Source organism: Salmo salar, chromosome ssa10 (genome assembly GCF_905237065.1).
Source record: "Salmo salar chromosome ssa10, Ssal_v3.1, whole genome shotgun sequence".
Classification (NCBI taxonomy): Eukaryota; Metazoa; Chordata; class Actinopteri; order Salmoniformes; family Salmonidae; genus Salmo; species Salmo salar.
Window position 1 is genome coordinate 4,409,717 of NC_059451.1, and position 24,687 is coordinate 4,434,403.

At 42.4% G+C, this 24,687-nt stretch overlaps 1 protein-coding gene across 11 annotated transcripts in view; it reads right to left on the minus strand.

Moving 5' to 3' along the window:
- Nucleotides 1-9,830: 9,830 nt before the first annotated feature.
- Nucleotides 9,831-24,687, minus strand: part of LOC106613452 (ephrin type-B receptor 3) — a 119,137-nt gene continuing 104,280 nt past the window's right edge. For all 11 annotated transcript variants that reach the window (XM_045687258.1, XM_014215695.2, XM_014215694.2 and 8 more), the window contains one exon: nucleotides 9,831-13,824. In XM_045687258.1, coding sequence (XP_045543214.1) covers nucleotides 13,716-13,824 — 109 coding nt within the window. In that variant the 3' untranslated portion in view covers nucleotides 9,831-13,715. The remainder of the gene's footprint in view (nucleotides 13,825-24,687) is intronic.

Consider the following 24,687-nt stretch of genomic DNA (forward strand, 5'->3'; position numbering starts at 1 on the left):
CATATCGCGGGGACTATTCGATGCTATTGCAGTCCGCCACAGGATGTTTTTGTCCTGGTCAAGGGCAGTCAGGTCTGGAGTGAAGCAAGGGCTATATCTGTTTTTAGTTCTACATTTTTTGAAAGGTGCATGCTTATTTAAGATGGTGAGGAAATTAGTTTTAAAGAACGACCAGGCATCCTCGACTGACGGGATGAGGTCAATATCCTTCCAGGATACCTGGGACAGGTCGATTAGAAAGGCCTGCTCGCAGAAGTGTTTTAGAGAGCGTTCGACAGTGATGAGGGGTGGTCATTTGACCGCGGACCCATAGCGGATGTAGGCAATGAGGCAGTGATCGCTGAGATCCTGATTGAAAACAGCAGAGGTGTATTTGGAGGGCAAGTTGGTCAGGATAATATCTATGAGGGTGCCCATGTTTACAGATTTAGGGTTGTACCTGGTGGTTTCCTTGATAATTTATGTGAGATTGAGGGCATCTAACTTATATTGTAGGACTGCTGGGGTGTTAAGCATATCCCAGTTTAGGTCACCTAACAGAACGAACTCTGAAGATAGATGGGGGGCAATCAATTCACATATGGTATCCAGGGCACAACTGGGAGCTGAGGGGGGTCTATAACAGGCGGCAACAGTGAGAGACTTATTTCTGGAGAGATTCATTTTTAGAATTAGAAGCTCGAACTGTTTGGGCATAGACCTGGAAAGTATGACAGAACTTTGCAAGCTATCTCTGCAGTAGATTGCAACTCCTCCCCCTTTGGCAGTTCTATCTTGACGGAAAATGTTGTAGTTGGGTATGAAAATTTCAGAATTGTTGGCCTTCCTAAGCCAGGATTCAGATACGGCAAGGACATCGGGGTTGGCGGAGTGTGCTAAAGCAGTGAGTAAAACAACCTTAGGGAGGAGGCTTCTGATGTTAACATGCATGAAACCAAGGCTTTTTTGATTACAGAAGTCAACAAATGAGAGTGCCTGGGGATACGCAGGGCCTGGGTTAGCCTCCACATCACCCGAAGAACAGAGGAGGAGTAGGATGAGGGTATGGCTAAAGGCTAGCAAAACCGGTCGTCTAGTGCGTTGTGGACAGAGATTAAAAGGAGCAGATTTCTGGTAGCAGTAGAATAGATTCAGGGCATAATGTGCAGACAGGGGTATGGTGGGGTGCGGGTACAGTGGAAGTAAGCCCAGGCACTGAGTGATGATTAGAGAGGTTGCATCTCTGGACATGCTGGGTGAGGTCACCGCATGTGTGGGAGGTGGGACAAAGGAGGTATCTAAGGCATGTACAGTGGGACTAGGGGCTCCACAGTAAACTAAAACAATGACAATTATCCTAAACAACAGTATACAAGGCATATTGACATTTGAGAGAGACATAAAGCGAGGCATAAAGCAATCACAGGTGTTGATTGGGAGAGCTAGCTAAGTCAACAACGGGTAAGACAACAACAACAGGTAAAATGGCGATGAATGGGCAGAGAGGGTCGGTTAACTACACACAGGGCCTGAGTTCGGGGCTAGGGCCGACAGATAAACAAAGGTAAACAATGTGGAGTACCGTGATAAACAGTCCAGCAGGCATCAGCTATGTAGCCAAGTGATCATAGGGTCCAGTGTACAGCAATAGATGAAACAGGGAAGCAGCTAGGTAGTTGTTACTTTGCTAGCACGCGGGAGACACAGCGTTTAAAGTTAGCAGTCCGGGGTAAGTAGAAGCGTCTGCTCCGTCGTCCAGCAAAGGCCGGTTGAAGGCACAGCTGATGGAATTACGTCTGCGGACCAGTCGTGGTGGTACAGCGGGGCGCCGTGTCGACGAAGGGACCGGGCCAGATGGCCCATACATCCTCGTTCTGCTTCAGTGTAGGTATTTGGTTCTGGTTCAACTTGTCTTTTTTTTAACAATGGTTAACGCGTTGTAATGTCATGGTGCTCAAAAAGCAGACTGACAGCAGCTGGTTACAATAGCAAATTAAGAGATAGTAAACAATACCGGGCCTGTGTCCCCTGAATTCCGCTGCCCTAATATACATTAACAGTTCTTTATTTTTACTATTTTCTACATTGTAGAATAATAGTGAAGACATCAGAACTATAAAAAAACACATATGGAATCATGTAATAACCAAAAATATATTATAGCCACCCTTTGCCTTGACACAGCTTTGCACACTCTAGGCATTCTCTGAACCAGCTTCATGAGGAATGCTTTTCCAACCGTCTTAAAGGAGTTCCCACATATGCTGATCACTTGTTGGCTGCTTTTCCTTCACTCTGAGGTCCAAATCATCCCAAACCATCTCAATTGGTTTAAGGTCAGGTGATTGTGGAGTCCAGGTCAAATGATGCAGCACTCCATCACATCACTCTCCTTCTTTGTCAAATAGCCCTTACACAGCCTGGAGGTGTGTTTTGGTTCATTGTCCTGTTTAAAAACAAATTATAGTTCCACGAAGCGCAAAGCAGATGGGACGGCGTATCGCTGCAGAATGCTGTGGTAGGCATCCTGGTTAAGTGTGCCTTGAATTCTAAATAAATCACAGACCGTGTCACCAGCAAATCACCCCCACACTATCACACCTCCTCCTCTATGCTTCACGGTGGGAACCACACATGCAGAGATCATCCATTCACCTACTCTGCGTGTCACAAAGACACGGCGGTTGGAACCAAAAATCTCACATTTGGACTCATCAAACCAAAGGACAGATTTCCACCACTCTAATGTCCACTGCTCGTGTTTCTAGGCCCAAGTAAGTCTCTTCTTCATTTTGGGGTCCTTTAGTAGTGGTTTCTTTGTAGTAATTCGACCATGAAGGCCAGATTCACGCAGTCTCCTCTGAACAGTTGATGTTGAGATGTGTCTGTTACTTGAACTCTGAAGTATTTATTTGGGCTGCAATTTCTGAGGCTGGTAACTTTAATGAATTTATCCTCTGCAGTAGAGAAACCTCTGGGTCTTCCTTTCCTGTGGCCGTCCTCATGAGAGCCAGTTTCATCATAGTGCTTGTTGGTTTTTGCGACTGCACTAGAATAAACTTTAAAAGTTCTTGAAATTTTCCGGATTGACTGACCTTCATGTCTTAAAGTAATGATGGACTGTAATTTCTCTTTGCGTATTTGAACTGTTTTTGCCATAATATGGACTTGGTCTTTTACCAAATAAGGCTATCTTCTGTATACCACCCCTACCTCGTCACAACACAACTGATTGGCTCAAACGCATGAAGAAGCAAAGAAATTCCATAATTTTACTTTTAACAAAGCACACCTGTTAATTGAAATGCATTCCAGGTGACTACTTCATGAAGCTGGTTGAGAGAATGCCAAGTGTGCGCAAAGCTGTCATCAAGTCAAAGGGTGGCTATTTTGAAGAATCTCAAATATAAAATATATTTTGATTTGTTTAACCCTTTTTGATTATTACATGATTCCATGTGTGTTATTTCATAGTTTTGATGTCTTCACTATTACTCTACAATGTAGAAAATAGTAAAAAATAAAGAAAAACCCTTGACTGTGTAGGTGTGTCCAAGCTTTTAACTGGTACTGTATGGTGGGTGGCCCAAGTGAAAATATAATCTAAAGAGAACGGTAGAAAAAAGGGCAACATAAAAGTATTGAGTTGAGGTTGGTGTGCTGCTCCCCTCCAGTTCTCTTATCTGAGAATGAAATATATTCTGCTACTGCAACACAAACCCCATAATCCTCTGTTGAGACTTCTCAGAGCGCATCTAGCGGTGTGTGTCAAAAATATCTGCTCTACCCAGACGCCGAATTCCCTTTTAATTGGATGGGGAGAAAATGAGAAAGAATGAGAGGAAGAGAGACAAAGAGTCAGGGGACCTGCAGGAGAGGAGGGTGGCGGAGGAGGTGTAGTACATAATGAGTGCATCTTTTTTTATCTTGAAAAACAAGAAAATGAGCTTCTCATAGGTTTATAGCAGGATATAAGGAGTTGACACATAGTCTGTGTGACGGAAGTGGTTGAAATACCTAGCCATTGTTTTAGAAGTTTCCACATTTGTATTGTTGAGAATGAAAATTAAATATTGAATTCAGCTTTGTAGAAGAGTGAGTAGACATCTCATGGAATCTCGGACAGTTCTTCCAGGTTGGCAGGGTCGTGCTTCAAGCTAACACCTTGCCTAGTCGGTAACACTTTATTTGTATAGTCTGTAGAGCATCTACAGATGGGCTATTTACAGACTACCAGTAACATTTCAACTAACTATCTACTAACCCCTACCCTAGCACCAACCCTTACCCTTATTCTAACCCTAAACTTAACCCTAGTCCTAACCCTTATTGTAACCCTAACCGTAACCTTAGCAAGCAGTTGCTTACAGATAGTTTGTTGATAGTGTGGCCATCTGTAGAGCATTTACAGATGGACTATCCAAATAAAGTTTCCCTTCCAGGAGAATGTGTTTTCGTCAGCATCTCACTGTCCGAAGTAAGCCAGGACTGCTTCTTTCAGCATCTTTACAGCTCGGTAGACCATTTCTGGGCAGAAGTGAATGGTTAAAACACACAGTGCTGAAGATAAACATACTATTATGGTAAATGTACTACTATGTGTATGTAAATATAATATATGGTATATACTGGATATACAGTACCTTGAGTCAATAAGTATTAACACCTTTGTTATGGCAATACTAAATAACTTCAGGAGTAAAAATGTGCTTAATTGTCATGCCTGCTCCCGCTCTACCCCCCCGGCGCTCGAGGGCGCCAGGCTGCCTTGCATTACACACTCCTGCCACCATCAGTACACACACCTGCCTTACATCGTCACGCGCATCAGCAAATTATTGGACTCACCTGGACTCAATCACCTGTTTATTACCCCCCCTATATTTGTCAGTTCCCCAGCTCTGTTCCCCGCTGCTGCATTGATTGTCTTACGTCTGTGTTTTCTGACGCTGTTCCTGTCTTGTTTTCATGTCTGTTCCGATTAAATGTTGACTCCCCGTACCTGCTTCTCTTCTCCAGTGTCATTCCTTACAGAATGCAGCAGTCATCAAATGAAGCATCGGGGAGTGCTGGCGGTTCGGTTGGTGGTGAAGTCGGGTCCGGGGGTTGCCGCCGATGGAACCGGGGGTGCTGTAGCTGGATCGTCGGGCTTCCATGCCCTAGCTGGCTCGAGAAGTTTCCTTGCCCCGGTTGGCTCGGAAGGTCTCAGCCGGCTTGTCCAGCGCCCGTCCCTCAGCCAGCCCATCAGGCTCGCCCGGGTGGGACGCCAGGTGGTGCCCCTAGAGGGTCGGGGGGGGTACTGTCACGCCTTCTCCTGCTCTTTCCCCTGCGTGCTCGAGGGCGCCAGGCTGCCCTGCAATGCACACTCCTGCCACCATCATTACGCAGACCTGCCTTCCCTCGTCACGTGCATCAGCGAATTATTGCTCACCTGGACTCAATCACCTGTTTATTACCTCCCCTATATTTGTCAGTTCCCCAGCTCTGCTCTCCGCTGCTGCATTGATTGTCTTACATCTGTGTTTTACCCGGTTCTGACACTGTTCCTGTTCTGTTTTCATGTCTGTTCTGACTAAATGTTGACTCCCCGTACCTGCTTCTCTTCTCCAGCGTCATTCCTTACACTTAATAAGTCACAGAAAAAGTTGCATCATTCTGGATTTTAAAAAAAGCAGACAACTGAATATCCCTTTCAGCATGGTGAAGTTATTAAATGCACTTTGGATGGTGTATCAATACACACAGTCACTACAAAGATACAGCCATCCTTCCTAACTCAGTTGCCATAGAGGAAGGAAATTGCTCATGGATTTCACCATGAGGCCAATGATGACTTTGGAATAGTTACTGAGTTTAATAACAACCTTAGTGGTTACTCCACAATGCTAACCTAATTGACAGAGTGAAAAGAAGGAAGCCTGTACAGAATACAAAAATTCCAAAACATGCATCATGTTTGCAAAAAGGTACTAAAGTAATATTGCAAAAGTGTGGCAAAGCAATTAACCTTTTGTCCTGAATACAAAGTGTTATGTTTGGGACAAATCCAATAAAACACATTACTGAGTACCACTCTCCATTTTTTCAAGCATAGTGGTGGCTGCATCATGTTATGGATATCCTTGTAATACTTCATGACTGAGGAGTTTTTCAGGATAAAAAATAAACGGAATGGAGCTAAGCACAGGCAAAATCCTAGAGGAAAATCTGGTTCAATCTGCTTTCCAACAGACACTGAGAGGCAAATTCGCCTTTCGGCAGGATGGAGTTGCTTACCAAGAAGACCTTGAATGTTCCTGAGTGGCCAAGTTACAGTTTTGACTTTTGCTTGAAAATCTGTGGCAAGACTTGATGGTTTTCTAGCAATGATCAACAACCATTTTGACAGAGCTTGAAGAATTTTAAAAAGAATAATGGGCAAATATTGTACAATCAAGGTGTGCAAAGCTGTTGGAGACTTTCACACAAAGACTCAGAGCTGTAATCGCTTCCTAAGGTGATTCTAGCATGTATTGACTCAGGGGTGTGAATACTTATTGTAACTTAGACATTTATTTTCACTTTGTCATTATGGGATATTGTGTGTAGATGAGTGTGAATTTATTTTATATTGATTCCCTTTTTAATTCAGGCTGTAACACAACAAAATGTGGAATGGGTGAAGTGGTATGAATACTTTCTGAAGGCACTTCAGAATTATAGGTCTTTCAGAGTGCATTAGAAATTTAGAGTCAGGGGTCAGTAAAATGTCACTGTTTCTGCCATTTTTGTTCTATTACTTCCATAATGCAATTTAGTATCTTAATTAGATATGAAATAAGATTTCACATTCTACTTTATGAGGATTCTGGATCCTGGTCCATACCAGCTGAACTATTGAACTATATAATACTATTACCATAGTACAAGTTCTGCAGAAATTGAAAGAAGTTGTACTGAGACTGAGGCTGTCCTAATATGTACACCGTACACACACACATATACAGTGCCTTCAGAAATTATTCAGAACCCTTGACTTTTTCCACATTTTGTTACGGTACAGCCTTAATGTAAAATGGATGAAATAAAGAAAAATACTCAGCAACCTACACACATTATACAATAATGACACAGTGAAAACAGGTTTCTAGACATTTTTGCACATTTATTAAAACTGTAAAACTGAAGTACCTTATGTACATAAGTACTCATTACCTTTGCAATGAGACTCGAAATTGAGCTCAGGTGCATCCTTTTTCCATTGATCATCCTTGAGATGTTTTGACAACTTGATTGGAGTCCACCTGTGGTAAATTCAATTGATTGGACATGATTTGGAAAGGCACACACCTGTCTATATAAGGTACCATAGTCGACAGAGCAAAAACCAAGCCATGAGGTAAAAGGAATTGTCCGTAGAGCTCTGAAACAGGATTGTGTAAAGGCACAGATCTGGGGAAGGGTACCAACAAATGTCTGCAGCATTTTAGGTCCCCAAGAACACAGTGGCCTCCATCATTCTTAAATAAAAGAAGTTTGGAACCACCAAGACTCTTCCTAGAGCTAGCCAACCGGCCAAACTGAGCAATTGGGGGAGAACGGCCTTGGTCAGGGAGGTGACCAAGAATCCGATCGTCACTCTGACAGAGCTCTACAGTTCCTCAGTGGAGATGGGAGAACCTTGCAGAAGGACAACCATCTCTGCAGCACTCCACCAATCAGGCATTTATGGTAGAGGGTCCAGACGGAAGCCACTTCTCAGTAAAAGGCACATGACAGCCCAGATCATGAAAAACAATACTCTCTGGTCTGAAACAAAACTTTTACTCTTTGGCCTGAATGCCAAATGTCACATCTGGAGGAAAACTGGAACCATCCCTACGGTGAAGCATGGTGGTGGCAGCATCATGCTTTGGGGATGTTTTTCAGCGGCAGGGACTGGGAGACTAGTCAGGATGGAAGCTGAACAGAGCATAGTACAGAGAGATCTTTGATGCAAAAACCTGCTCCAGAGTGCTCAGGACCTCAGACTGGGGCGGAGGTTCAACCTTCCAACAGGACAACAACCCTAAGCACACAGCCAAGATAACACAGGAGTGGCTTCGGGACAAGTCTCTGAATGTCCTTGAGTGGCCCAGTCAGAGCCCAGACTTGAACCCGATCGAACATTTCTGAAGAGACCTGGAAATACCTGTGCAGCCACGCTCCCCATCCAACCTGACTGAGCTTGAGAGGATCTGCAGAGAAGAATGGAAGAAACTCACCAAATACAGGTGTGCAAGCTTGTAGCATCAAACCCAAGAAGATTCGAGGCTATAATCGCTGCCAAAGGTGCTTCAACAAAGTACTGAGTATTTCTTAAATAAATTAGCACAAACATTTCTAAAAAACTGTTTCTGCTTTGTCATCATGAGGTATTGTGTGTAGATTGGTGAGGGGGGAAAAAACGGGCTAGGGGGCAGTATTTTCACGTCTGGATGAAAAGCGTGCCCAAAGTAAACTGCCTGTTAGTCAGGCCCAGAGGCAAGGATATACATGTAATTGGTAGATTTGGATAGAAAACACTCTAAAGTTTCTACAACTGTTAAAATTATGTCTGAGTATAACAGAACTGATATGACAGGCGAAACCCCGAGGACAAACCATCAACAAAAAAAAGAAATTCAGCTTACCTCCATTTTCAATGGCTAGTACTATAATTATAAGCCCCTGTCCTCCCAAGTTGCAGTTCCTAGGGCTTCCACTAGATGTCAACAGTCTTTAGAAAGAGTTTCATGCTGGTTTTTGGAAAAATGACCCAGAAATTGTAGTTTTTCTAGGTGGCTCCCATTTTGGCTTGTAGTGTTTCCTTGCGCATGGACGAGTGCGCGTTCTTTTTGTTTATCTCTGGTAAAGACAATAACGATTCTCCGTCTTAAATGTTATTGTTTATTTGCGTAACAGGATACCTAAGGTTTGATTATAAACGTTGTTTGACTTGTTTGGAAAAGTTTACTAGTAACGTTTGGGATTAATTTTGTATGCATCTTGACGGAGGGAAACTGTGTGCATTTTTGACTGAAGCGCGACAGCTATCGAACAAAAGGATCATTTGTGATGTAACTGGGACATTTTGGAGTGCCAACAGAAGATCATCATCAAAGGTAAGGCATTTTTTAAATCACTATTTCTGACTTTCGTGTCGCACCTCCCTGGTTGAAAATGATTTGTCATGCATTTGTGTGCTGGGCGCTGTCCTCAGATAATCAAATGGTTTGCTTTTGCCATAAAGCCTTTTTGAAATCTGACACGGCGGCTGGATTAACAACAAGTTAAGCTTTAATTTGATGTATTGCTCTTGTGATTTCATGAAAGTTTAATATTTATAGTAATTTAATTTGGCACTCCGCCATTTCACCGGATGTTGTCGAGGGGTTCCGCTAGCGGAATGTCAAGCCATAACAGGTTTTAAGGTGCTGTTGCAAGTATCAAGTAAGACTATTTTGAAAACCTAAGTGCTAGGACTGTGTTTTTATAATGTCCTGAAGAGGTTCTTTCAGCAGAACATTGACAGCGCATCAATTGTCTGAAATATGTCAATTTGGTTAAGTAAACAACTGTCGGTTAAACAACTGCAAATGCCTTTAATTTCCTATCAGATTTTTTATAACTGTCTTTCAGTCTACGTTATGGTTTACACATTTCTTAAACTTTGTTATAACTGTAAAGATAGAACTTTGTATTTGTCTTGGTATTTATTCTGATAAGAGAAAAAGAAGACTGTGAAAATGAATAATGCATGTCAATATTGATAGTTTGTTACTAGTAAAATATAATATAGGCCTATGAATATATGAAATGTGTATACAAATTCATCACACCACTCAAAAGACTGACTGGTAAATAATTTAATTGCAAAAGGGTATTTAAAAAATATTTCTACAAGAATGCATTTTTTTTAATCAATTTGTTGTTTTTGTCTGCACCATCATTAAATAGATCTCAATGCTTTCAAAGAGGAACAAAATAAATGCAAATCTCAAAGGTTTCTTCCTTTTCCTCTCACTATACATGTACAACACTTGTAAACATCTCACTTTTTTCGATATGTATCTGGAAAGTGACGAGAAGACAGGCATATTAAGTGAGTTTGTTTAATTTTTATATATTTATATAAAACAGTGACAGATGAAGAAAAAGAATTCTGAAAAATATTCTATTGGAAAAGGTTAGGGGTTAAAAGTCTTGGGGTTAGATGGGGTGGCGTGTGGAAGGACTAGGGGGTAGGTAGAGGAATGTGAGGCGAGTGTTAACTCCGTATACATTCAGAGAGATGCGGTGATTGGCACAGAGCGAGATACTGTATCTACGATAAATGTATAGACTGCGGACTGGATTGGTTCAGTAGAAAATTATAATACTAGCACCTATATCCACACACACACACTCCATTCACATGTCAACGCTAAGCAGAGATACTGGTCTGTAAGATATGATTAAAGAAAAACACAGAATGATGAACAATCGTCAACTCTTGACAATTCAAGGTCCTAAGTATGAAACATCTGTTAGGAACATCTCCCTACAGTGTGAATATTCTATTTGTTCCAACAATATGTTCAGAGTTGATGTGCAAAGCATTTTAATCATTTTAAGATGTGTAGCTGCAGCATCAGAGCTCATCACTCATTCAGATTCTTTTTTCCCCAAAACATAAACCAAGACCTAGCACAGCATGTGCAACAAATCAATAGTTCAACCTAGCTCTCAGCTGCTATTTTTCATGAATGGGCATGTCAAACATCTGATTGTATTCAGCCTTCTCCATTGTTCACATTCATCAACCAAGTTCTAATAAGTCAATGTCCTAGCTGATGTAGCATTTATACCTCACCTCACTTTGAGAGCAGTATTGTTGTTATCACTATCCTTATCGTACAGTGCAACTTTTTCGGGTTAGTAAGCCCTTACATGGGACTCATTGAACTGGAAATTCCTCTATTTTAAAAGAAGATAAAATGAAATCAAAATAAGGAACACATATTTTTGCATAATATCCTTGATGGCTTCAGAGGGTTCAAAAGAAAGTCTGAAAGAGTAATATGGCAAGACTTGATGCACGGTAGACAACAGAAACCGTTTCGAAGTGAATCTGTGGGGCCAGCACTGCAAGTACCACCCTGCCCAATACAGGTGGTTCATCCCATCCCTCAGCCCCCAACCCCACTCCCCTCCAACTATAACACTGATGGTACGGTCCTAGGGGATGCAGCTGCTATCATTTACAATGAGCGCTCCAGATTGCTGCCTGTCTCCAGGCCAAGGTTGTTGGTCCCCGCACTGTACTAATCAGGCAGAGCCGCAGAGCCCAGACAGAATGATTGCAGCCTGAACAGGAAATAAATACAGATAATCATAGGCCGTCCATCCGTATGTCTGCGCTGGGCTGTGAATGTATCCCTCGGAGCAGCAGATTGGCCACTGCATTAATCAGTCTGACAAGCCGGGTCCAAGGGGCCACTTCTCTGAAAAAAGTGGACTAGGGTCCAATCACGGAGGTGCACACACACTGAGCCCCTTGACGGAGCTCCGTCTACAGACCTATCGGTTTAAGAATGGTCTCTGTCACAGAGCTATACAGTGGGGGCAACGGACAATCTTGGTAACGGACAATATCGAGATGTACAAACACACTTTCAATAAAATCTCCATCGACCATTGAGTGTGTCAACTGTGTCAGGAAGTTTCATTTGGATAAAGGTGCATGGAAGACAACTACTGACAAGTTCACATGGCTACACAATATAATCTTCTTTACAGACGATTGAGAGAAGGGATGGTACAGCTAAAAATCCAGTCTTGGTGGTCACCAATACAATTTGACCTGAAACACACACGCTCAACATACCCACTCACACACAGAAAGATACACTTGAAAGGAGAGGGAGGTTGTTGGTGCAGAGTGTATACCCCTCGTGGTCTAACCACGGTTTACCCCTTGAAATGCTAAAATCATTGCAGCTGTCCCTAACTTCTCTCTCCCTTTCCCTTCCTCACTTTCTCTCTCTCTCATTCTATTCGTCTTCAATCCCTCGCTATCTGCTCATTTCACTCAGAATCAAACGACGTCTCACAACAACACTTTCCCAGTTTCTCAAATAGCATTTTGTTTTCATGTTATTTATCTTATTTTTTGTTACAAAACATTACAGGCTGTTTAGAACAACAACAAAAATACATTATCCAATTTTATATGCACGTTTTTATAATAATCAATAATTTGCCGATTCCTCTTGGGTCTTTCCGTTTCCTCTTGATTATTCTTTAGAATAAGTCCACAGTTCGAATGGCCTCTTGTCCAAGTGGGGAGAAAAATAAATACACTGGGTGGAAGTATAGAAATGTACCTAAAGTTTTAGATACATTATTTATGCAGGTATTAGTGAAAATAAAGTTATGGTGTCTTTCGTGGTTGCCCTTAGTTTTTGTACGATGCATATATATTTCCAAATGTTTGGATTTCAATAAAAAAAATGAACAGTTGTCCACAGAATATAGCGAAATTGTTTCCGATATAATTGTTGCCTCTTGTCACTGGTCAGTTCATGCGTTAATTGTCCATGGTGGCGATGTAGCTGAAGCTGTATTGTACAGTATTTTGTTACACTCATACATTCGCATACACACAAACACACATACATACTCACGCACAAACACAAGCACACACAAAAGGCTGGTCAGTCTTTGTATTGAGTTGCCACAGTCCTCGCCTAGCTCCTCCCTCCCCCATCACACAAAACGTCCAACAGGAGTACTTAGCTCTGACCAGCCATCTTGAAACACAAATCTCCCCAAAATGATGGAACAGAAAAACATAAATGGAAGGCTGATGTAAACAAATTAACAGCAATAATTATAGTAAGAAAAACACAGTTGATGAGCCAAAATGAGCCAATGGTCCCAAGCTTTGAGAACATCCTGAGTGTGAGTTCCCCCCAGGTTTTAGAAAAAGGTTGGTTCAATACTTTTGGACCTGGTTAGGCCAAACTAATGTGGCCAGTTCCAGCTAAGCAGCTCTCATTTAACCTCTCTGACCCTCTGATTTACCCTCTTCCTCCATGTCCTTCTTAGGCATGTGTCCTTGTACATAATAATACACCTTCAATATGAAGATGGGGAATAACACACACACACCAACAATAAAACAATTTCTATCGTTTTCATTTATCATCTTGGTGTACAAACACTTTTTTTGTGTGCGAACGCTCGTTCACGTTTTCTGCTTTTTTTAAACACTTTATACTCAGTGTTCCTCCTTTTCCAACTGTAATGTCCGTCAGGGGGCTTTCCAACAGATGTTGGGGTAGGGTCAAGGTTCAAGGAGATGGATTTTCACAGGAGGAAGACTAAGTTCAGGATACAAGAGGTGGGAGGGGAGGGTTTAAGTCCTGGCCTAACCTCACACGCACGCATGCTAACGATCACCCCACACTGAAACAAGTGAGGCACGCATGGGATATGGGTTCTCTTTCTTGTCTTTAGACATTACTTTTTTACAAAATAATCCTGTTAAAAGTCTTATCGGATGGAAAAACGTTGGACTAATAATGTGGAACACAGAAACATAAAACGTTGGCGTGGAAGAAAAATAAGAAAAACACAAGTTCGAGGCACTGCAAGCCAGTTTTGTTTTCATCTGATTGGCAGAGATGGTCAGGCAGCTAGGGTTTCCTATTGGCTCTCTCTGGCACAGTTCCTCCCCATCCTGTCTGTCCATCTCAGACCTGGACAGGTAGTGTTTGGTTCATCTGTAGTCTCATGTCCTGAATGCTGCCTAGAATCTTCTTCTGGTGGCCGGCCAATGTCACTCCTATCCGAAGAAGGTCTCTGAGAGAGAGAGAGAGAGAGAGAGAGATAGATAGAGATAGAGATAGAGAGAGAGAGAGAGAAATAAATAAATAGGTCTAAAACTTGAACCCAAATCATTTTGCACGCTCTGAATAAATGTCATTCAACCTGCTGAAAACCCTCAGACTTGCTGGCCAACAGATTTTTCTTGTGGAGTTTTCATTCAATAGGCATCATTTTAAATACGGTGTAGCTTTTAGTTAAAATGTTTTTCGACAGACTAGAATACATTAAGATAATGGGTTAAATATTGTCTCTCTCTCAGGGGTGCGTGCTCAGTCCCCTCCTGTACTCCCTGTTCACTCATGACTGCACGGCCAGGCACGACTCCAACACCATCATTAAATTTACCGATGACACAACAGTGGTAGGCCTGATCACCGACAACGATGAGACAGCCTATAGGGAGGAGGTCAGAGACCTGGCCAGGACAACAACCTCTCCCTCAACGTGATCAAGACAAAGGAGATGATTGTGGACTACAGGAAAAACAGGACTGAGCACGGCCCCATTCTCATCGACAGGGCTGCCGTGGAGCAGGTTGAGAGCTTCAAGTTCCTTGGTGTCCACATCACCAACAAACTAACATGGTCAAAGCACACCAAGACAGTTGTGAAGAGGGTACAACAAAACCTATTCCCCCTCAGGAGACTGAAAAGATTTGGCATGGGTCCTCAGATCCTCAAAAGATTCTACAGCTGCACCACCGAGAGCATCCTGACTGGTTGGATCACTGCCTGGTATGGCAACTGCTCGGCCTCCGACCACAAGGCACTACAGTGGGTAGTAAGAACAGTTATAGAGCTTCCTGCCATCCAGGACCTCTATACCAGGCGGTGTCAGAGGAAGGCCCTAAAAATGGTCAAAGACTCCAGCCACCCAAGTCATAGACTGTTCTCTCTGCTACCGCACGGCAAGCGGTACCGGAGCACCAAGTCTAGGTCCATTCTTATCAGCTTCTACCCCCAAGCCATAAGACTCCTGAACATCTAGTCAATGGCTACCCAGACTATTTGCAGAGCGCCCCCCCCTCACCCCTTCTTTACACCACTGCTACTTTCTGTTGTCATCTATGCATAGTCACTTTGATAACTCTACCTACATGTACATCCTACTTCAAATAACCGGTGCCCCCACACATTGACTCTGTATCGGCAACCCCCTGTATATAGTCTTGCTATTGTTATTTCACTGCTGCTCTTTAATTACTTGTTACTTTTATCTATTATTCTTATCTGTATTTTTTTTACTGCATTGTTGGTTAGGGGCTCATAAGTAAGCATTTCACTGTAAGGTCTACACACCTGTTGTATTCGGCGCATGTGACAAATCAAATTTGATTTGAAAATATATGCATATTCGTCTCCATTTCAGCACCAATTGGTAGATAAATTTATGAATTTATGAATCATTAAAAAATCATTAAAAAAAATGAAAGAAAGGAAACAGTGGTTTGATTAATTCTGAAATTGCCACATTCAGTTCTTCAACGCATGATAATGTTGAAAGTTTTGTGTACATACATTGCCTTCAGAAAGTATTCACACCCTTTACTTTTTCCACATTTTGTTGTGTTACAGCCTGAATATAAAATGGATTAAACTGAGTTTTTGTATCACTGGCCTACACACAATACCCCATAATGTCATAGTGGAATTATGTTTTTAGACATTTTTAAGTATAAGTATTCAACCCCTTTGTTATGGCAAGTTATGGCAAGTAAAAAAAATCTTAACATTTCACATAACTTGCATGGACTCACTCCATGTGCAATAATAATGTTTAACATGATTTTTTAATGACTACCTCATCTTTGTACCCCACAAATACAATTATCTATAAGGTCCCTCAGTCAAGACAGAGAATTTTAACCACAGATTCAACCACAAAAGACCAGGGAGTTTTTCCAATGCCTCACAAAGAAGGGCACAAATTGGGGAAAAGTTTTTTTTAAAAGCAGACATTGAATATCCCTTTGAGCATGGTGAAGTTATTAATTCAACTTTGGATGGTGTATCAATACACCCAGTCACTACAAAGATACAGGCACCCTTCCTAACTCAGTTGCATATTGATCTGGTACTGGTACTCCCTGTAAATAGCTCCATTCTTGTGCATTTAATTTTATTCCTCTAGTGTTACTCTTTTTTATTAAATATTTTACTCTACATTGTTGGGAAGGGCTCGTAAACAAGCATTTAATCTGCAACGTGTAGGGAGTTATTCGGCACGTGACAACTAAAATTTGATTTGCCAGATAAGAAGGAAACTACTCAGGGATTTCACCATGGTGACTTTAAAACAGATAGAGTTTAATGGCTGTGATAGGAGAAAACGGAGGATGGATCATCAACATTGTAGTTACTCCACTATACTAACATAAATGACAGAGTGAAAAGAAGGATGCCTGTACATAATAAAAATACTCCAAAACATGCATCCTGTTTGCAATAAGGGACTAAAGTAAAACTGGAAAAAAATGTGGCAAAGAAATTAACTTTATGTCCTGAATACAAAGTGTTATGTTTGGGGCAAATACAACACATCACAAAGTACCACTCTTCATATTTTCAAGCATGGTGGTGGCTGCATCATGTTATGGGAATGCTTGTCATCGGCAACATCTAGGGGGTTCTTTAGGATAAAAATAAATGGAATAGAGCTAAGCACAGGTAAAATCCTAGAGGAACACCTGGTTGTCAGCTTTCCAACAGACACTGGGAGGCAAATTCACCTTTCAGCAGGATAATAACCTATATCATGAGACAAAATATACGCTGGAGTTGCTTACCAAGATGACATTGAATGTTCGTGAGTGGGGGGGGGGATCATTGTCTAGCAACAACCAACTTGACAGAGCTTGAATACATTTTTTAAGTCCAGATGACTTACCTAGAAAGACTCACAGTTGTAGTTGCTGCCTAAAATGTATTGACTCAGTGGTGTGAATACTTATGTAAATGAGATATTTATTGAAAATGAAATACAGAAATATGAAAACATTTCTCAAAACATTTGTGTGAAGATATTATTTTTTTTAAATCCATTTTGAATTCAGGTTGTAACATTAAATGTGGAATAAGTAAAGGGGTATGAATTCTTTCTGAAGCCACTGTAGAATTATAATAGGGAGAATATTGTACAATAGTAGGCTATACCCTTGTCTATTGCCTGGACTAACCATGGATCTGTGTGATGACACGCCCCAAGTATTGCGCCATGCATCAGGTTCAAACTTTAGCTGCTTGGTCTGCGCTCCACTCCATAATGATTTAATTAGTGACGCGTTGACAGAGGCAGAAAATTAAGGTAAACAAAACAATGTAAATAAATGGAATGATAATATAGGCAATACCAACAGTAACTAACAGTAAATTGGCAGTTTAATTTAATATATGTGGTTATTAGGCCTAATGACGGTCAATACTGACAGTGGCTAATATTTAACATGATAGAAATAGGAGACAGAGAACATCGGGGTAGGCATTAATTAAAACATTCAAGAATGCCCATCCCTGCAAGTTGAAAGGGCGTACAATTTAAATTCAGCGTAATGGCATTGCATTTCATAAACTTTACTGTGGGAAAGTTGATATGCTTCAGTTTGCTGCCATATGACTGGTTTCACATTTGTCTCGAGAGATTATAAGGTAAAATAGATATAGAGCAAGTGTCATTTATGTTTACAATTCCCGTACCCAAACGGATTGCTCATTTACCAAGCTCTTATCAAAACTATTATCAAGTTGTAAATTGCAGTGCTTGGAGAATGCTGTTATTAATATCAGAAAAAAGTTAAGTAGATGTTTTTCCACTTGGAACCGTTAGGTTCGCTAAACCTTATTCATTGTTTACTCACGCGTAAAGGTGGTGGAATTATTTGGGAATAAAGTCAATGTCAGAATACGGCATATCTGTATACACACCTCCGCCACACCTTAATTTATTCGACCCCCACCATAGGGCATTACATGGACTCTACAATTTGGTCCTGCCGTACATACCTACACGTACACTACGATCACAAGATGCAGGCCTTCTTATTATCCCTTTCTAAGCAAACTGCTGGAGGCAGGGCTTTCTCCTTTGGAGCTCCATTTTTATGGAATGGTCTGCCTATCCATGTGAGAGACACAGACTCGGTCTCAACCTTTAAGTCTTCATTGAAGACTTATCTCTTCAGTAGGTCCTGAGTGTAGTCTGGCCCAGGGGTGTGAAGGTGAACGGAAAGGCACTGGAGTGACGAACCGCCCTTGATGTCTCTGCCTGGCCGGTTCCCCTCTCTCCACTGGGATTCTCTGCCTCTACCCCTATTACGGGGGCTGAGCCACTGGCTTACTGGTGCTCTTCCATGCCGTCCCTAGGAGGGGTGTGTCACGTCGTGCCAGGCTTTTTTGCTCTATACTCGACTTGAGTGGGTTGAGTCACTGACGTGATCTTCCTGTCTTGCGAGGCCTGTGCGGTGGAGGAGATCTTGGTGGGCTATACTCAGCCCTGTCTCAGGGTAGTAAGTTGGTGGTCTGTTGATATCCCTCTAGTGGTGTGGGGGCTGTGCTTTGGCAAAGTGAGTGGGGTTATATCCTGCCTGGTTGGCCCTGTTCGGGGGTATCGTCGGACGGGGCTGCAGTTTCCATCGACTTCCCTCTGTCTCAGCCTCCAGTATCTATGTCCCGGGGGGCTAGGGTCAGTCTGTCCTATCTGGTGAAATTCTCCTGTCTTACCAGGTGTCCAGTGTGAACTTAAGTATGCTCCCTCTAATTCTCTCTCCCTGTCTTCCTCATCTCCCTGAGGCTCCGAGCCCTAGGACCATGCCTCAGGACTACCTGGCCCGATGACTCCTGGCAGTCCCCAGTCCACCTGGTTGTGCTGCTGCTCCAACTCAACTGTTCTGCCGGCGAACAACTATGGTACAATGACCTGTTCACCGGATGTGCTACCTTGTCCCGGACCTGCTGTTTTCGTCTCTCACTCCTTCTCTCTCTCTCTCTCTACCGCACCTGCTGTCTCGACCTCTGAATGCTCGACTATGAAAAGCCAACTGACATTTACTCCTGTGGTGCTGTCCTGTTGCACCCTCTACAACCACTGTGATTATTATTTGACCGTGCTGGTTATCTATGTGTCACGACAGTGACGGATGGTGGCGCGCCCCTCCTCGGCCGGGCGGAGCTCGGCGGTCGTCGTCGCCGGCCTACTAGCTACCATCGATCCCTTTTTGTTTCACTTTCTGTTGGTTAGGTCTAGGTAGGCACGCACCTGTTTTTGGTTAGTCATTAGTAAGGGGGGGTTATTTAGTTTAGCGTAGGATGTATGTGTTTGTACGTGATTGTGTTGCTTGTCCGGGGTTTTTGTGCTAGAGGAACGTGTACTGGGTTTTTCCCTCTGCCTGTGGTTTATTTTCATTGTGTACACCACCGCAGAATAATTTAAGGGCTGCGCCCCAATACTTTTGGCGACCACATCCAGTTGCTTTTAATAAAGAAGTGTGGTCAAGAACTCTCTGTCTCCTGCGCCTGACTCTACCTCTCCTGTTGTTTTTCGAGCCAGCCCGTGACACTATGAATGTTTGAACATCTTGAAGAATGATCTGGCCTTAATGACCATGTACTCTTATAATCTCCACCCGGCACAGCTAGAAGAGGAATGGTCACCCCTCAGAGCCTGATTCCTCTCCAAGTTTCTTCCTAGGTTCCTGCCTTTCTAAGGAGTTTTTCCTAGCCACCACGCTTCTACATCTCCATTGCTTGCTGTGTGGGGTTTTAGGCTGGGTTTCTGTATAAGCACTTTGTGACATCTACTGATGTAAAAAGGGCTTTATAAATACATTTGATTGATTACATTTGATTGACATATGCCAGTAGGTTTACATGAGAACAAATACAGTTTGCCCTTGTGGACAGAATTTATCTGTGTACACCAATAAAATGGCTTCCATGTGTAACAGTATAGCTTCTGTCCCTCTCCTCGCCCCTACCTGGGCTTGAACCAGGGACCCTCTGCACACATAGACAACAGCCACCCTCGAAGCATCGTTACCCATCGCTCCACAAAAGCCACAGCCCTTGCAGAGCAAGGGGAACAACTACTTCAAGGTCTCAGAGCGAGTGACGTCACTGATTGAAACGCTATTAGCGTGCACCCCGCTAACCATTTCACATCGGTTACACTCACCCCCTTTTGACCTCCTCCTTTTCCGCAGCAACCAGTGATCCGGGTCAACAGCATCAATGTAACAGTATAGCTTCCGTCCCTCTCCTCGCCCCTACCTGGGCTCGAACCAGGGACGCTCTGCACACATCAACAACTGCCTCCCACGAAGCATCGTTACCCATCGCCACGGCCCTTGCAGAGTGAGGGGAACAACTACTTCAAGGTCTCAGAGCAAGTGACGTCACCGATTGAAACGCTATTAGCGCGCACCCCGCTAACTAGCTAGCCATTTCACATCGGTTACACTTGAGTCATGTCAACAAAATGGTGACACTCCTCAGTGCACTGATACCTGGGTCAGATGTAACATACTTCGATATCCTGGCAGGTGGGCGAGAGGAGGAAAATAGTAATGGGGAAGGGAGGTTAATATTTTAACAGTGCTTTATGCCACTGTGGGCCAGCTGGTGCTTTTCACGTAACTAAAACCAATCTGCCAGCTAGACAGCCAGCCAAACAACCTGTCAGTCGAGTAAACAAGTTAGTTTTGAGAGAACCAAGCGAGTGAGGAAGTCAGTCATGGAACATTCTGTCAGTAGCCAATCAGTTATTTCTGCAACAGACTGTAAGTCAGTGTGTCAACTAGTCAGTGATCGAGAAAATAAAATAAGTTAGTAATTATGTCTGTCAAAGAACAATCAGTCAGTAGCCAATGACTTATTCATATAACAGACTAGACTGCCAGTCAGTGAGTCAACTGGTAGGTCATTTGATGGTGATTCGTCTAGTCTTACACAGTCAGTTAGATGACAAAGCTGTCTTGAAAGACAAGACTGGAAGAGAACAGTAATCCATCCTTTCAATCAATCATTCAATCAATCAATCAATCTTATAGCAGTCACCCAGGTTGACTTGTCTTTTAACAGTTTCTCAAACTGTCTTCATAGTTCAAAAGAGGACAGAGAGAGTTCACTCCAAAATGCAAGAAGCAATGGGGGAAATATGAAAATGACACCCACACAGCAGCCTTATTAAAGAATGGCAGCTATGAAAAAAGCTGCAGCACCTGTTTGGCCGCAGCCAGTCAGACGGTGTAATCTAATCGTCTTAGCGGTGTTAGTTTAACACCAAGGCCTCATGTACCGGATTGTTAGGAATAATATCACAAGGACTCCCTTTTCCGCTCTTTTGTTTGTTTTCCCCTTGCCGATAACGAAGGAGAGAGCAAACCACGGTCGGCATCTGGGGGAACGATTAGCAAACCACGAGGGCCCAGCGCCTGTCTGGATCCTCTCCGTTCACACAGACAAAGACACACATATGCACACATAAACTCAACCTTGTACACAGACACCATGCCCTTTGCAAGTCTGCATGTCTCTGTTGTCCTCTGCATTTGCACACACTGACAAATACACACACACACTGCATACTACCTCTTCTATTGCTTTTACTACGTATTTTAGACTTGAGACATTTCTTGTTATTATTGATTCATGTACTGCATTGTTGAGGGAGCTAGCACATAAGCATTTCACTGCACCTTTTGTACCTGCTGTAAAGTGTGTACACGACGAATAAAATGTAATTTTATTTTGATTTGACACAAACAATTTTGCCTGAATTAAATAAATTGTCTTTTTGTTTCCATTGCAATCCCTCATCACTCCAGCAACGGAGGATAAAATGATCATAAATGCAAGCCATTAAAGGAGAGCCACTGTACAGCACACTTGTCAGCCTGCCAAATTGAAACAAATCCCCTATTATCCACCTAACGAGGATGATATATTGATCATTATTATCATTATTCCTTTTTTTGATCACAACTGGCCCCGTTTCCATGACTTCTATGCACACTTCCTGCTATATAAATAACGTGCCAAGCTGGCTCTGAAAACGTTGCTCATGTTCATTAGGCCCCAAATGAAAGAAAATGGACTGAAACAGGGAGGGACTACCAGGACTTGTCCAATGATAAACGTTCCTTTTCATTTTGCGTTGCAAAACCTTTTATAACGTTTTGTTTCCTAATGAACACAACCCAGTTCTGTGTCAACTCTAGGTTATTATTGCTGGAAGGGAAGGTGTCGTGAGGTAACGTGCACTATGGAGGAAGAGTGTATGTAGTGTCCTTCAAGTCTCTCCAGGATGAGGAAGAACCTTCAGGAGAAGTGCTTTTTCTCTTATTGTGTTTTCACTTCAGGGTCAATTGGTGTTTGTGGACCCTTATCTCGAATGGTCTCTCACTAGTTGTACAACTGACTACATATCCCCCTTTTCCTTTCCAATCACATACAATGATAACAGTAACAACAGCAGCCACCATTATTCCCCAAGCATCTCAATTTGTAGTGTTACTAACTCTAGAGAACAACGCTGTCCTGGTTCATACTGTACAATCTGTGTGAGAACTGGGCCTCTGTGAGTGAATATTTAAATGCAATTTGAATGTCTCCAGTCATGTAAATTTCAAGGACCATGCTCTCACTGGCACCCTAAGGATGTCTACTCACGTAGACATCATGTCTACAATGAGGCCGTTTGAATTCACCTGAGGTTAATTCTATTTGGTTGATTAAAATGGACTATTTCCCAACTACGTGGTGGGCCGACGCCGAAAACAGTGAAGTGGATCGATCTACTGTATGTCGAGGGAGGGGCTGATTTTTTGCACATGACAATATTCTTGTCAAACTTGTTGCCACCTTCAACAAAAATATAAACGCAACATGCAACAATTTTACTGAGATACAGTTCATATAAGGAAATCAGTCAATTGAAATGAATGAATTAGATCCTAATCTATGGATTTCATATGACTGGGCAGGGGCGCAGCCATAGGTGGGCCTGGGAGGGCATAGACTCACCCACTGGGGAGCCAGGCGCAGCCAATCAGAATACATTTTTCCCCACGAAAGGGCTTTATTACAGAAAGAAAATCTCCTCAGTTTCATCAGCTATCTGGTGTGGCTGGTCTCAGACGATCCCACAGGTGAAGAAGCCGGATGTGGAGCTCCTGGGCTGGCATGGTTACAAGTGGTCTGTGGTTGTGTGGCCAGTTGGACGTATGGCCAAATTCTCTAAAATGACATTGGAGGCAGCTTATAGTAGAGAAATTAACATTCAATTATCTGGCAACAGCTCTGGTGGACATTCCTGCAGTCAGCATGCCAATTGCACGCTCCCTCAAAACTTGAGACATCTGTGGCATTGTGTTATGTGATAAAGCTGCACATTTTAGAATGGCCTTTTACTGTCCCTGGCACAAGGTGCACTTGTGTAATGATCATGCTGTTTAATCAGCTTCTTGATATGCCACACCTGTCAGGTGGATGGATTATCTTGGCAAAGGAAAATTCTCACTTATAGGGATGTAAACAAATGTGTTCACAAAATCTGAGAGAAATACGTTTTTTGTGAATCTGGAAAATTTCTGGGATCTTGATTTCAGCTCATGAAACATGGGACCAACACTTGAAATGTTGCGTATATATTTCAACACTGTCTGCTCAGGCAAATTTGCTCAACCTAGAACCAATCAGAACTCCTGTACATATGCCTCGTGATGAAGGCAGCTAATGGCCTGCTTCTATCTAAGATGGAAAAACAGTGTCAGTGTGTTAAGAGGAACTAACATTAACTACCAACGACTAAATAAGATAATTATCTGTTTTTGAGTGCACGTTGACCATTTAGACAATTTATTGAAAACTATCCAATGTTACAGTTGACTAGCCTAGCCAGCTAATACTATAAACATCAATGCGCCTGCTCAGGAAGCTAGTGTTTCATTAGCTATCACTCTGTCAGTGAATACAATGTTGAATTGTGTTTTGGCAAGATTGTCTCATTTCAAGTTAGCTGATTTAATAGAAACCCAAATAAAAGCATGTAGATAAATGTGTGTGTGTCATTTATGCTAGAATGGAGGTTCAAAAATGACAGATGCACAGGCATATTAGCCAATACATATGGCGTAGCCTACTAGGGCTGTCCCCGACAAAAACAAATCTTGGTCGACCGAGAGTCGTTCTATTCTTTTGACAAATCGATTGGTCGAAATGTTTAAACTAATTTTTCCATATATAGACTGAAACCCTATGTGTTTGAATAAAACCAACTACATATGCACTGAGCTTGTCTGATGCTTTAAGCACACTGTTTGATTAAATAATTAAGAAAAACAAATGACTCAGGAAAGAGCCCAATGGGCACACTGTGTTAAAGAAAATTACAGCGAGTGCCTGTGTGACTGGCGCAAGTTGTCTCGCTCTCCTCCCTACTGCAGCTGAAAGGCACCACAGCACAGCAAGTGTTTATTGCGCTGTCCGTGCTGAAGCTGTGACATCATTTCAGCCATGTAGTTTCTCAATTGTTTCTGATTGAAAAGTTCTGTAACCGAAATCCCTAATTTGTTAAGGAAAAGCATTTTCTATTCCCTCAACCCTTGCTCTCTTTATGTGAAACATGTAAGCATCACATGCAACCAATAGGGCCAGACCTATAGCCTATCACAATCACTTCAATAAATTGGTTATAACAAACTCCGAACACAGTCATGTTGACAGCAAAATGGATGCGGAGGAGGTGAAAAAGAACTAAAAATGGGTGAATGTTTACTAGTTGCTCAGAAGGGAAAGGCAAGTCAGATCTGTGGAAGACATTTGACTTGGTTGTGGAAACTACTGG